The 15,661-nt window shown below is 48.7% G+C and overlaps 1 protein-coding gene across 2 annotated transcripts in view; it reads right to left on the bottom strand.

Annotated features, from left to right (window-relative positions):
• LOC137439663 (phospholipase A2 isozymes PA3A/PA3B/PA5) overlaps nucleotides 1–15,315 on the bottom strand; it is a 59,108-nt gene extending 43,793 nt beyond the window's left edge. The window contains exon 1 of one of the 2 annotated variants that reach the window (XM_068135633.2): nucleotides 14,860–15,315. In XM_068135633.2, coding sequence (XP_067991734.2) covers nucleotides 14,860–15,106 — 247 coding nt within the window. In that variant the 5' untranslated portion in view covers nucleotides 15,107–15,315. The remainder of the gene's footprint in view (nucleotides 1–14,859) is intronic. The other variant, XM_068135634.2, reaches the window with a different exon arrangement.
• Between the last annotated feature and the right edge of the window lie 346 nt (nucleotides 15,316–15,661).

Raw genomic sequence — 15,661 nt, 5'->3', positions numbered from 1 at the left:
AATTAAAAACACCTCACAGCCATAAAACACGTAATAAAAACACCTCACAGCCATAAAACACGTAATAAAAACACCTCACAGCCATAAAACACGTAATAAAAACACCTCACAGCCATAAAACACGTAATAAAAACACCTCACAGCCATAAAACACGTAATAAAAACACCTCAGCCATAAAACACGTAATAAAAACACCTCACAGCCATAAAACACGTAATAAAAACACCTCACAGCCATAAAACACGTAATAAAAACACCTCACAGCCATAAAACACGTAATAAAAACACCTCACAGCCATAAAACACGTAATAAAAACACCTCACAGCCATAAAACACGTAATAAAAACACCTCACAGCCATAAAACACGTAATAAAAACACCTCACAGCCATAAAACACGTAATAAAAACACCTCAGCCATAAAACACGTAATAAAAACACCTCACAGCCATAAAACACGTAATAAAAACACCTCACAGCCATAAAACACGTAATAAAAACACCTCACAGCCATAAAACACGTAATAAAAACACCTCACAGCCATAAAACAAGTAATAAAAACACCTCACCACCACAAAATTAAAAACACCTCACAGCCATAAAACACGTAATAAAAACACCTCACAGCCATAAAACACGTAATAAAAACACCTCAGCCACGAAATTAAAAACACCTCACCACCACATCATTTAAAAACACCTCACCACCAATTCAAAACACCTCATCACCAACTAATTCAAAACACCTCACCACCACAATTAAAAACACCTCACCACCACGTAAATCAAAACACCTCACCACCACGCGATTTAAAAACACCTCACCACCACGTCATTTAAAAACACCTCACCACCACATAATTCAAAATACCTCACCACCACGTGATTCAAAACCACCACAACGTTATTAAAAACACTTCACAACCACGGAAACAAAAGTTTGAGGGAGTCGTTAAGTGAGAACACAGACACTGCCCAGATGTGTAGATATATAGATATGTGACTATACCCGAGTTGCCGTTTTGTCATGGTTTAAACCAATCATAATGCAAACAATTATTTTGCACAAATGTGTTTGTAATATACGTGATATCACATTTTATAAACAATTGAAGTTGAAAAAAAACAAATTCCCCCCCCAAAAAAAAAAAAAAAAATTGGAAATTTTTTCAAAACGAATACCCTTGGGACATACCGACGGGAGAGACATGTGCATACCAGAAGTTTGGTACGATTTCACAAAAGTTTGAGAAAATAGTTCAGTGACAAGACAACACAGGACAGACACTGCGCACACACATATATATTGTTGCGGATATGGGATTTGGCCTCCATCCATATCCGCTTGTAAATATTCCCCTATTTCCCCAATACTCCCCAATCCCCCATTCCCTAGTCCCATTGTCTGTAAACAACACTCTGTAGCCCCGACCTTCCCCTTTTTGCCCCATTAAATGTCGTGCCCAGGTTCACCGCATCTCACGTAGACAACTATAGGACATCTTGCTAGTTATTCTAAGTCTATGTCAGTTAAGGACTCCTTTCCATTAATTCTGACTCTTCGTTGCACCAGAATGTGATTGTATGGCACCAGTAGTGAGTTTAGGACCTCCCAATACCTCCCCGCATCTCTTCCTCATGGAACTACAACAACAACAACAACTACAACAACAGCGGGGGCGGCGCGGCAGCGGCGCGGGGAGTGCGCGTCCTCACTCCGGCTTGGTTAGCCGCCATTGACCATGCGCTCCGACGGGGTTACCACGCAGGGGCTGACTGTCAGCTCCTCGTCAAGGGCGGAGCCCGGTAACCCCCCCGCACCCAATAAGAAGCGGCGGAACGATTCCATCTGGGGCGGAGCTAACGAGCCGAGGGCGTGTCACTCCCCGCTGGATATACGCAGCCACTTACCGGAGGTGACGTCAGATGCGCCCCCAGCTTGGAGAGAGAAGTCGCCACCTCCAAGCGCTGAATACCTCCCCGCATCTCTGGACTGGACCGAGCTGTATCCTGTCCCTGAGCCAAGGTGCACCTTGAGCCATCGACTACCTGCCCCTCCTTGCCATCAATCCCTGTGTGAGTCAGTCTTGTCCCGTTTATCTGTGGTCTGTCGGGGCTAAGATAAGACCGTGTTTAAGTGCCTACCTTTCTGTGCTGTACCTCTTGTACCGTGTAATCTGAAACGTTCTGCATACAAATATTATATCCTCCTCCGGAGGTCTTGAGAACTGTACCCCTGGTGTCGTGTCATTTAACCCAGCCGTTGTGTCCTTTCCTTCATTGATTTAGCGTAGCGCGATTCGGCCAACGTTCGAGTATAATCGGGTAAACTGTGCAGACGCGGTCATACCAAACCGCTCGGTAAACTAACATCCAAAACCGTGTCTGTAACAATTGGTTGTCAGGAGTTGGATTCGGACCTGGGACTAAATTCATTTAGCCCAAATTTTGGAACACCAATTGTACTATTAGAGTAACATTTGGTGTCGGGAAGTGGGATTCGATCCGGAGCGCGTTTCACGCGCTCGAAATTATAACGGCGAAATTTGATTGCGTTTTACAAAAAAAAATAAAAACCCGAATTTTGAAAGTCGCGCTATGGCAGACCAAGACGGCTGGCTTCCGGTAGAGGAGAGTGAGGCAGGGTCGATCCAGGACCAAAATGAGGGACATGAGGGGAGCGAAGCAGTGAGGGTGGCAGGTTCGCAAAATAGCGTCGTCGCGCACGAGGTTACGGGCGCGCAAAATGGCGCCTCGCACATGGCCACGGCGCCCACGCCCGCGACCGTGGTAGCGCCACCGGTGGATTTGAACCTTTTTTTAATACAAATGAAGGCCCTTATGGCCCAAAATGGCGAAGAAATGGAAAGCAGAATGATGGGGGTCATGGGGAACCGGATGGATGCTCAGAGTGAGCGATTGGAGGGCCAAATGGGGGTAATGGGGAACCGGATGGTAGCTCAGGGTGAGCGATTGGAGGGCCAAATGGGGGTAATGAGGGACGAAGCGAGGGGTACCGGTGAGGGATTAGACAAGAAATTAGAGGGGTTAGACAATGGGATAGAAGGGGTGAAACATGGGTTAGGGAGTAGAATAGAGGGATTAGACAATAGATTAGGGGAAATACAGGAGGGGTTAATGGGGGTAGAAAACAGAATGGCCGCTCAAGAGAATCAAATGGAAGGGATGCAAAAGGGGTTAGAGGGGTTAGAAAACAGTATGGAAGGCAAATTGAGGGACATGAGGGACCAAGCGGAAAGGGAAGTTAAACAAATGGGGCAGCAGATAGAGGGGGTCAGAATGGGGGTAGAAACCAAACTGGATGCTCACAGGGAGGAAATGGAGCAGATGAGGGTGGCATCTGGGCAGGAGATGCAAGTGATGGGAGAAGAGATCAGAAGAGGAGTGAGTGAGGAGGTCGGAGGAGTGCGCGAGGAGGTGAGGCACTGTAAGGAGCGCATGGAGAAGGAGGTGAGAAAGGGGACTGTAAAATTGCAAGGTGGTATAGAGGACCTGACGCAGGAGGTGGAACAGCTGACGGAGGGACAAAAAGAACTAACGGACCAGGTAAAGAAGAACACAGCGGTAATAGGAGGGTTAAAAGCGACACAGAAAGAACTAAAAGAAGACTTGATAGCGACGAAGAGGGAATGTCAGATGGTATGTGAGGGACTGACAACGAGGTTGGACGAGGTGACAGAGGTAATGGAGACGAAGGACCGGCAGGTGAGGACGCACATGGAAACGGTCAAGGTAGCCTTGGAGGACGAGCTTGAGGAGACGTACCGGGGAATAAAAGAGGTGAAGCAGAAATTAGAAGAAGTGGAAGAAGGGGTGAGCGAAATTAAGAAGCGACGGAGAGAGGATAAGAAAGAGATAAAGGAGGAAGTAAAATAATTGGTCCAAAGTCTGTGTTCGGATCGTGATGATGTGCTCATTAACCGGATGAGGGATTCGCAGGTGATGGAGGAGAAGCAAAGAGGAAGAGGACCCGGTGTAAGTGGTGACCAATATGGTCGTGCGTATGATGCGCCAGGTGATTTAATAAGCTTGGGGGTCAAGATGGACCCGGGTGTTCGTGAGAGGCCGTTGGTGAAGTGTGCGACAGGTCTGGTGTGCGAAAGAGGAGGTGTGCGAGAAAGTCCGACTCTGGGGTGTGTGAGGAAAAAGTGCGTGCCAAGGAGCGAGGGTGCTGGCGAGAGTGAGTCGGTCGTAGCGCGTGTGCGAGGGAGCACATGGGAGCGCGTAGTGAGGAGTGAGGAGTGTTACGGAGGGTGTAAAGGGAGAATGCACGCCTGTGGTGAGTGTTACAGAGGATGTAACGGGAGAGGGTGTGCGAGAAAGATGTGTGACGGACAGGTGCATGGGGAAAGAGTGCGCTGTCGAGAGTAAGGGTGAGTGCGCTGTCAAGAGTGGAGGTGAAAGTAGTAAGAGTGACACGGAGCGTGAGTTGGTTGTGACAGGTGAGCGAGGATGTACACCTGGAATGGAAGGATGCACACCTGGAATGGTAGAGCGTGAGTGGGAATGCACGCTGGAATTGGTAGTGAGGCACGTGGTTGGGTGTGCGAGTGAGAGCACACCTGTGATTGTCACAGAGGTGACCAAGGAGGGGGCGCGAAGAGGTGCGTTGGTGAGGTGTGCGAGCGACGAATGTGTGCCAAGGTGTTCGGTGGTCAGGTGTGTGACCAAGTCGGTGAGCGGAATGAGTGTACCTAGGTGTGTAAGAAGAGGTACGACGAGGAGCATGGAAACGGCTGCATGTATGAGCAAGAAAGGGGTAGCGTATGCATGTAAGCGTCCAGGTGAAGCATCGACGGTAACCGGGTTAGAGGTTAGGTCGACTTTTAGCCGAATCAGGCCCTCGGTGCGTGCCGGGCTTCGCGTGCCGCGAGAACCAGCGGGGATCCGAGCCACGGCGGGTTTGAAAGGACTGCTGTGCGCGATCCACGCTGGGCCTCGCTTTGAACGGCCGCGTCTGTGCTCCACTAGGCGGAGCGGGCAGCCCGATAGGAAGGATCGTCATGGCGACCACTTTTTGTTGAGGCATACCGGCAGGTCGAGATCGGGCCATGGGATGGCTCCGTGCCGAGATGGTGCGTGGGGTCTCGGGCCGGGTAAGCCCCCGTCCCTGCCCCGAATGCGGGACGCATCCAGCCGCTGGCACAGAACAACCCGCATTCATGGCTTGGCTGTACGCAGCCGAGCTTTAGAAGTAAATTGGCGCACCGAGAGGCATTAGTGAGTAGACTGTGTGATGAGGTTAGTGTTTTGGACCCAAAAAAAAAAAAAAAAAAAATTTGAATGGCAAAGGATTGGCAGTAATGATTGGCAGATGATGGGCAGTGATTGGCAAATTTTTGATTTGTTGAAATTTGATGTGCAAAATTGGTAGTGAGCGATGGGCCCGGTGGGTAAGGGTGGCATCCCTGCCACCCTTCCCAGGTGGGGCAAATGCGCAATAGTTTATGGGGTGTATGGCAGTGAAAACTAGCCCGGGTGGGTTAGGATATTGATAGGGCCCTAGAAGATGACATTAGGTGACGTTAAGGTTAGTTAGTGACTGATACCTGTAGTGGGGATGCAGGTAGATTAGTGTGGATTATAATGACGAGGGAGCGCAATAGTTTAAAGGGACGACTGGGAAGCGCAAGTTTCAGAGGGGAGTAGTTAGATGAGATGATGCTGTGTGAGAACTGGACAGGTGTGTGGAGCAGTGAATGAGTAGTGAGTGTTGTGGATCAGCGCGAATGCGCTTGGGGAGAGAAGGGTGCAGGTGGCACCAGGTGTGAGAGCACAGGTGTGCAAGTGCAGGTGTGTGGAATACATGGAGTAAGTGGTACGGAGTGGTGTGCATGGTGCGAAGGTGTGGATGGGGGAAGAGTGGACCCCTTTCACGAGTACCCGGGGCGGGTAGTGCAAGTGTTAGGTAGAGGGTATAGGTAAATTGTGGTTGGATATTGGCATTTGTGGTGCGGTCGCAGAATGGTATTGTGGATGGGTGCATTAGTGTTGTGGAAATGGCTGGGCGTGTAGCCTGTTAGTGTGTGTAGTTGGTTTGGGCACTCCACCACTGTGAGGATGTCGGCCAGGTGAGGCCGCAGGTGGGCTCTGGGAGCCGTTAGTGTCAGTGGGGCCCGAGGATCCGGAGGACGGACCTGGGTAGCCCAGTGCCAGAGAGGGCACCGAGTGGGGAGAGCGCCAGAGGGCCTTCCCCAGGTAGTTAGGTTAGGGTAAGGAGCAGGTAAGCTCGGAGGCAACTGCAGTGGTGGAGGTGTGCAGGTGGGTAGACCTGCTGGGAGAGCTACACGTCACGGCCCAGAAATTGTGCGAGGGCACCGGGAGATGAATCGGGGGAGTGAGACCCCAAATTGAGAGGCACCACAGATTGGTCAATGGGAATTGGTTTTTAGAACCCATAGTGTAAGAGGGCCAATGGTTTGGCAGGAGAAAGACCCCGGGTAATGTAAAGTTGTTAAAGTCAGTTAGGAAATAGTTAGGATTGATGAACCTGTCGCACCATACGCAGCCACTTACCTGAGGTGATGATGATGACTCCACACCTGTGTTTTCTTTGTTCTGTGTGCAGGAAATGAGAATTGCTGTGTGGATTGGTGAGACGCATCACGACGTGGATGAGACATTGGGGTGATTCCATCTCTCCCTCCTTAGGAGGGACTGATGATGAATTGGTGATGGCAAATTTTGATGTTAAGTTGGTGATGGCAAATTTTGATGAGAGTTGAAAATGGCAAATTTGATTGGTTAGGAGGGAGAGAAGACGAATTTGGTTTATGGGAGGAACGGGGAAGACAGTAGGGACGTTTGTTGATTTGTAAAGTAGATGTTTATGGGTAGTGTTGTGTTTTGTGGATACAGTAAGGGGTAAGGGAGGGGCAATGTAGGTTACCTGGTGGGGGGGGGGGGCGTACGGTAGGAACGTACCTGTCTCACCTGGTTCCCATGTGCCCCCAGTGTGCATCACCTGGTATTGCGTGCACTTTTGCGCCCTTACCACCTTACTCACTTGTCTTTTCTTTTGTCTCCCACCTCCGAGGATCTGGCTTTGGGGCAGAGAGAGAGGAGAGAGAGGTGCTGGCTCCGCAGTTGTGGGCCTGCACTTTCGCTGCTTGCTGCCGGGATCGATACACCATATGGACCGCAATGTTTGTGGCCGCCCACCATGGACCGCAGTTCTTTTGCGGCCAAGCACCACCCGTCGATGGACCTATGGGTCAACGTGGCACCTATGCCATACAGGTGAACCACTAATAGTTGGCCCCCTGAAGGCCACAATTTAGAAATGGACGCGGTTGGCGCCTTTCTTTATTTTTGAAGGAAGCCAGAACACCAAGTGGGCTCCAAGGCAAGACCAGCGACAGAACATCGGCCGGCTGCGACACCACCGGTGACGTTGAGCACTTTATTGGTGCACCGGATGGTGCTGACTGTATGAATAAGGGGGGTGCTTTTGGTGCTTGAACGGGGTGCTCTGCACATTATTAAAGGCCGTAAGGCCACAGAGCACTCGTGGGTTGGTGTATCGATGCTGGCATGCGTGCTCTCTCTATGCATAACATCTGCATGTGTTCCTCCAAAAACAGGTCCTGGATCGTAGTGTAAATATCAGTGTAGTCTTGTGTAAATAATGCTCCCTACCGGCTGTATGTTTAGTTTGAGAATTCTTTCCGCGATTCGGTTATCCTGTGGGTGTGTTTCTGTGAGGAGAAGGGTGCAACGTCGCAGGGGGACATATTTACTCATTTGTGAACATCTGTAAAACTGTCGCACTCAGGGTAGAGTTAATAGTAGAGGGAACTATATCTGAGTGCCACACTAAAGTAGGTAAAAATTTATCGGGTCGGGACGCCCCGAGGTAGAGAAGGGTGCAATGTTGCGGATATGGGATTTGGCCTCCATCCATATCCGCTTGTAAATATTCCCCTATTTCCCCAATACTCCCCAACTATCCCCAATCCCCCATTCCCTAGTCCCATTGTCTGTAAACAACACTCTGTAGCCCCGACCTTCCCCTTTTTCCCCCATTAAATGTCGTGCCCAGGTTCACCGCATCTCACGTAGACAACTATAGGACATCTTGCTAGTTATTCTTAGTCTATGTCAGTTAAGGACTCGTTTCCATTAATTCTGACTCTTCGTTGCACCAGAATGTGATTGTATGGCACCAGTAGTGAGTTTAGGACCTCCCAATACCTCCCCGCATCTCTTCCTCATGGAACTACAACAACAACAACAACTACTACAACAACAGCAGGGGCGGCGCGGCAGCGGCGCGGGGAGTGCGCGTCCTCACTCCGGCTTGGTTAGCCGCCATTGACCATGCGCTCCGACGGGGTTACCACGCAGGGGCTGACTGTCAGCTCCTCGTCAAGGGCGGAGCCCGGTAACCCCCCCGCACCCAATAAGAAGCGGCGGACCGATTCCATCTGGGGCGGAGCTAACGAGCCGAGGGCGTGTCACTCCCCGCTGGATATACGCAGCCACTTACCGGAGGTGACGTCAGATGCGCCCCCAGCTTGGAGAGAGAAGTCGCCACCTCCAAGCGCTGAATACCTCCCCGCATCTCTGGACTGGACCGAGCTGTATCCTGTCCCTGAGCCAAGGTGCACCTTGAGCCATCGACTACCTGCCCCTCCTTGCCATCAATCCCTGTGTGAGTCAGTCTTGTCTCGTTTATCTGTGGTCTGTCGGGGCTAAGATAAGACCGTGTTTAAGTGCCTACCTTTCTGTGCTGTACCTCTTGTCCCGTGTAATCTGAAACGTTCTGCATACAAATATTATATCCTCCTCTGGAGGTCTTGAGAACTGTACCCCTGGTGTCGTGTCATTTAACCCAGCCGTTGTGTCCTTTCCTTCATTGATTTAGCGTAGCGCGATTCGGCCAACGTTCGAGTATAATCGGGTAAACTGTGCAGACGCGGTCATACCAAACCGCTCGGTAAACTAACATCCAAAACCGCGTCTGTAACAATATACTAGCAGAAGTACCCGGCATTGCTGGGTGGGGGAGGGGAGGGGAGGGGAACGGGGGAGAGGGGAGGGGAGAAGAGGGTGGGATGGGGAGGGTGAGGGATGGGAGAGGGTGGGAGGGGGGAGAGGGGAGAGGGGGGAGGGGGGAGGGGGGGGAGGGGAGGAGGGGAGGGGAAAGGGAGGGGGAGGGGGGGGAGGGGGGATTGGGGAGAGGGGAAAATGGAGTGGGAGGGGGAGGGGGGAGGGAGGGGAGAAGGGGGAGGGGAGAAGGGGAGGGGAGGGGAGAAAGGGGGAGGGGAGAAGGGGAGGGGAGGAAGGAGGGGAGAGGGGAGGGGAGAAAGGGGAGGGGTAGGGTGGAGGGGGAAGGGAAGGGGGGACGGAGGGGGGAGGGGGAAGGGGGGAGGGAAGGGGATGGTCATGTCAACCAATGACGTTGCAGTTCTCATGGTCGGAGAGCAGCACAACAATCAGACATAGTCCTGCATATTCGCAACAGCACGAAGCGGATTTTGGAGACCTCACCGATCCTGTGACGTCCTCCAGTACTTGGCGTTGCCGGGCGGGGAAAGGGGAGACCCGTACATTCCCAACCCCGTACATTCGCCCTCTCGACTCAAGCTCACTCGGACAAAAGCCTCGCACAAATTACACCGTGAAGGCCCAATGGTCATGTCTATGCCACAAATCACGGGCGCACTGAATTGAAAATATATAGAACGCTCATACTCCGTGAAAAGTGAAGCCGCCGTGTCGCCATCTTGGTCAGCACGACTCGACCAACTCGCTTCGTGGATCTCGTTTTGTGCGGCAAGAAACTGCTCCAATCGGTTACGGAAGGGTTGTGGAAAGACGTTTCACAGCTGTTTCAAAGACATTTAATTCATATCGCACAAAATCGATACAAAACACGATCACATAAACGGTGAAGTGACGTGTGACGGGATGGGACATCACGTGATCGTTCTGAGCGAATCAGTCTGGCAGCGGGAATGGAACATCACGTGATCGCTCTGAGCAAATCAGCGAGCTGCTCTGGAACCGGCTGAGATTAGCGGGTACTTCGCTGAAATAAATATGAATAAAAAATATGGATCGTCAAATATCAAGCACGTAAGCCTCTCCGTTTAGGAGTCTATCGGTAACATTACACACACACAAACTGTGTTTTTATATATACTAGGGCATGCCCGTACTATATATATGCCCGTACTATATATATATCTAAAAATTATATCCCCACCCCCTCTATTTACATGAAATGGTTTGGTCCATCGCAACGCCAAAGCGAACCGGCGAACGGCTTGCGAGTACGGTGACAATCCCCCCCCTCTATTTACATGAAATGGTTTGGTCCATTCGCAACGAACCACAGAACCCCCCCCCCCTCTATTTACATGAAATGGTTTGGCCCATTCGCAACGCCAAAGCGAACGGCGAACGGCTAAATCGCCATAGCTCGGTAACTACTTGTCCGATTAATTTCAAACCTTGAAAAGGCACATCCTCGGGTCCCCAGCAATATACCTGGCAAGTTTCAAGTATATCGGACCGGTAGTTGTTGAGAAACAGCGGTCACAGACAAACATACATACAAACATACACACAGAGATTAGTGGAATTATAGATAGATATAGATAATATATATATATATATATATATATACTATATATATAATATATATATATATATATATATATATACATATATATATAGATATATATAGATATAAATAAATAAATATATAAATAAATAAATATATATATATATATATATATATATATAGTTACATTTATGGGGGTTAGAGATTACCTTAGAAGAGATAGAAGAGATAGAACTGTATAGAGTAGCATGGTCCGTGTGCAAGTAGGTAGCCAAATCTTGATGTAAAAAGCAGGGACATGTCAGCTTAAGGATTGTCTGTTTGAATGTGTACCATATGAAGGGTGGTGCTTTGTAATATATAGCAAGGGATTACGTGAAGTAAATGTGCATACAAACGTCCCTCTAAACATATACCGGTGCACCGGGTGGCAATAGGACAGCTCTGTTGAGTTTGAAGAGCGAGGCAGAGAGTAATGGGACTCTTCCATGCAAAGAAAGAGGGGGTGGAGCTATGATCATCTCATGAAAGGGGTGTATTGTCGAGAGCAAGGGGGATGAGCTGGTAATGCACTAGGAAACGTGGAGTTCTGAGGAGGAAGGAGCGGAGCGTTGCTTAGGGGAAAAGAGGGAGGAGCCAATAGCTCAGTTTGGTGTGCTGAGCGGAGTGGGAACATCTCTGAGAATATTGACAGTTTTGAAATGTACTCATAACCCGGTCACAACTTTTTGAAGCATCATGCTATATATTGTTTTTTTGCTATATCTCTCAATGGTGAAGAATCACTTAAAAATTTAACATATCTGAATCCATATCTTCACCCAAAATCTAATCTATTCGTCCTTGTCACACACCCCAACCTGTCCACCAAGTTTCGTCCGAATAAGTCCACAACATTTTGAGTTATTGTGTTATATATCGGTTTTAGCCCTATCGTTCAATAGTGAAGAATCACTTTAAAATTATCGTACCCAGATCTGGATCTTCACCGAAATCGAGTCAATTCGTCCTCGTCACACAACTAATCTGTCCACCAAACCTCCTCCGCATCCATCCAAAACATTTGAGATATCTGTTCACAGAGAGACAGATAAACAAACAGGGGTGAAAACATAACCTCATTCTATCTTTGGTGGCGAAGGTAAAATATTTGTACTTGCTGTCCTGCAAAATACACATTCAAAACAGTACGGTCGATGCACGACTATCGGTCTGGTAAAATTTTCGTCATTCGACGGTTTTTCTCATCCGTTATCAGGAAATTCTAACTCTTTCAAAGAGACTTTATAATCAGCTGAATATCCTCCCCCCCCCCCCCCCCCCCCCCCCCCGTGTGAATGGCACCACCGTGAGTGCTGGAACTATTCACACCACGAGAAGATCACATTGCAAAATCCGACATTAAGTAATTGATGCCGTTGCATCATTCATCTCACCAGAGGAACATTGATTTTTAATTTATAGCCCATGATCATTTGGGTCGAGGAAGGGGAAGACCGAGAAAGCCTTGGCTAAAGATGGTCGAAGAAGAAATGCGGGCAAGGGGGTTAACAAGGAGAGATGCAGAAAATAGGGCAAAATGGAGAAGATTGTCATGGGGACCGCAAGGCTAACCCCCGCTCTAGCAGGGAAAATGGCCTTAAAATGCATGTTGTTGATCATTTGGGTCACATGTTCCCATCATGATTTGTTTGCCAATAAAGTGCGAGAGTAATAAAATATTCCTACGACCGGAGAAACCCGACGCCAATTGCAAAATGTATGCCGCTCGGTGGCGATCAGCCACAATTCCCACTTCCTTTCAAAGGCCCAAACATGCTCGTCATTTGTTTTATGCAAATAGACAATCCAACACCAAACTCTGCATGATGCATGCAATGCCCGAGTCAGGCAACAGTCATTTGTCCCCAATTAGTCTCGCTCCGAAGGGGATGCAAGACTATTGCAACGTCCCTGTCTGTGTGTGTGCGTGCGTGTGTGTCCGCGTCTATATATTTTCACTTAAAAAAATGGTTTTCTCTGCAACTGCTTGTCCGATCGATGCAAAACTTTAAACATGGGAGGGACTCCCCATGGAGGATATTTTATTGACAACTCTGACATTGGTCACATGGTATGGCAGGCATATCGGATTAAAGGGAATAAATTGACATCTTTCTCTCCAAAACCGCTCAACCAAAAAAATTTTAAACTTGCAATAAGTCAACTCCCCGTGGGGTACATAGGGTGAAAACGATGACATCTTCGGTGAAGTATTCCATCCATAATTAGTTGAACCTAAATCTTTATCCAAAAAATATGAAACATCATACATCTGATCAACGATGCGAGTGAAGAATTAAATTTACAATGTCATCGGCCACGTGGTCTGGTGGCCCGATTGGGTTTAAAATATGTTCACAATTTCTTACAAATCTTCTCCAGAACCACTTTACAGATCGATGCAAAACTCCATATATGTGATCGATTTAGCAATGAGGAATATAGCGAAAATCTTTTTTCATTTTTACATTAATTCACTCAAATTAGCCTTGATGTGCACACAAGTGTTTGTTAAATATAAAGAAGAAGAACCACCTTTAGAGTACATTTTTCCCCGCAGAGCGGGGGTTGGCCTTTTTCGGGCACCGTGGTCCCCTTTTTGAAGCAATGTTTTACAGCCGGATGCCCTTCCTGCCACCATCCCTGTTAGTCGCCTCTTGCGACACGCAAGGAATCACCAGTGAACTGGTACTCAATTTGCCGACCGAGGAAGGATGACAGGCTGAGTCAACCCCCCTGGCGTTATTTCAGCGATAGACCGTGAATCGAACCCATGACCCTAGGATCCCAAGCCGGCACCCTAACCGCTAAGCCAACACTAGGCTAACCTGGTGGTACTATTGGATTGAAAATATGTGTTCACAAATATTCTCCAGAACCACTTTACAGATCGATGCAAAACTTCATATACAGTATGTGATCGATTTAGCAATAAGGAATATAGCGAGACTCTTTTTTCATCTTTACATTCATTCACGCAAATTAGCCTTGATGTGCACACCAGTGTTTGTTAAATATGCTAATAATTAATCAATAAAACTACGGATAATGGCAATGTATGACATAATAGGGTGCATTGATGACAGGTATATGGGCCATGGTAGGAGCATGGTCAGTTACCGATGGTATTTTTGTTCAGAATGAGCGCACGAGGCGAGACCATGCGCTCTACCGAGTTCCGTTGTAGTTGTGTCAAGCAATTTCACAACAACCCGCCCGATATCATAACGTTGTACTGCCCTTTGTACAAAATATGTGTGCATTGTCATATTGCACCAATTACAACAAATTATAAACAACACGATAACGTCCAGACACAAGGACAATTGGACAGTATATAAAGCAACAAATGGAGGCTGCCTTTCAGCTTCACAGGAGGAGAGTCTCTGCGCTCCACCTTTGCTCCAATGCTAGTGTTGAGAGGCCTGTGTCACTGAAAGGTTATGCTCGTGACCAGTTGTGGATGATGGCCTCAAAAATTGAGTCAACAAAAATAATACAGTACCAAGTATTAAGGAAAACTCAATTACCTCCGCCTCCGAAGGTGGATGGAGGTTATGTTTTCACCCCTGTCTGTCCGTTTGTCCGATTGTCCGTTTGTGAACAAGATCTCAAAAAGTTGCGGACGGATTCGGACTAAACTTGGCAGAGATGTAGCGTATGTGACAAGGACGAAATGATTCGATTTTGGTGAAGATCCGGCTACTAGAATTTTTAAGTGATTCTTCACCATTGGGAGATGGGGCCAAAAACGATACATAGCAGGATATCTCAAAACGTTATGGACGGGTTTGGACGAAACTTGGTGGACCGGTTGGGTGTCTGACAAGGACGAATCGATTCGGTTTTGGTGAAGATCTGAATATGGATTAATTTTGTTTCAGGTCCGAATCCAGATCCGGATCCGGATCAGAGTCCCTCATTCAAAAACAACCTTCCTCGTAATTACCGACCACCACGGAAGTCCCCCCCCCCCTCCCCTTGAATATGAATCTCCCGCAATAATGACATCCCTCCCCCAAACAGGAAGAATCCCTCCCCCCGAGGATCATGCACACACCCCTCGGAAGTGGGTCGTCTGTCTGAAAAGACCCCATCCTCGTAACCGACCACCCTCCCCTCCCTCCTCCCGTCTCTCAAAACAAGCCCCCACATCCGACGGACCCCCTTCCTCGGAAAACGATCCCCTCCCTCTGGGAACGTTGTTCTTCCTCCGACACTTACCCAGCTCATCGTAATTGCTCGCGAGGCTCCCAGCTCCACACCAAAGTGTTCCCGGATACACCAGCGCGCGTCTGGAGCGTTCTCGTGCGGGATCTCTCGGGACCAGGTGAGTCACGTGGCACTGATCGGAGCCGCACGTCGACCGTGCCGAGGAGTCCGCAGATCGTCCGAGCTCGAACACGTAGCACAACACGAGCAGCCGCGGCCACGTCCCAAGGAATCTCCGAAGGGATTCGATTATTCTCATCGCTCAGTGCGGATCCACATTCCTCCAAATGAAGTCACTTTCCCTAATGATGCGACTAATGCGTGCTTAATACGCACACCTGGCGTAATATTACCTGCATTAGCATGTGCGCGCACAACCCCGGCGAGGATCCAAATGCCCGGGTCACCGCTCTTTAAAAGAACTTTTAACTTACGTCACTCGTCTCTGCGCTCGTCGTGGCTCCACCCAGTAGATCTCGACTGGCTCACGAAGCCCATCTCTTCAGAAGGTCACCGCCCACCTGCTCAAACTGTCCATTTGTCGCTTCATCTCTTCTTCTTTAACCTCCCAATTACTCCCACAGGTTGATTGATTGATGGAAATGTATGTGCGCTCACCTTTGAGCTTAGACTCGAGGTATGTGTGCTCACCTTTGAGCTGAGACTCAAGGTATGTGTGCTCACCTTTGAGCTTAGACTCGAGGTATGTGTGCTCACCTTTGAGCTTAGACTCGAGGTATGTGCGCTCACCTTTGAGCTGAGACTGAAGGTATGTGTGCTCACCTTTGAGCTTAGACTCGAGGTATGTGTGCTC

This window comes from Myxine glutinosa, chromosome 14 (assembly GCF_964187855.1).
Source record: "Myxine glutinosa chromosome 14, kmMyxGlut1.1, whole genome shotgun sequence".
In the NCBI taxonomy this organism is placed as follows: Eukaryota; Metazoa; Chordata; class Myxini; order Myxiniformes; family Myxinidae; genus Myxine; species Myxine glutinosa.
This window is presented reverse-complemented; position numbering and strand designations above follow the sequence as displayed.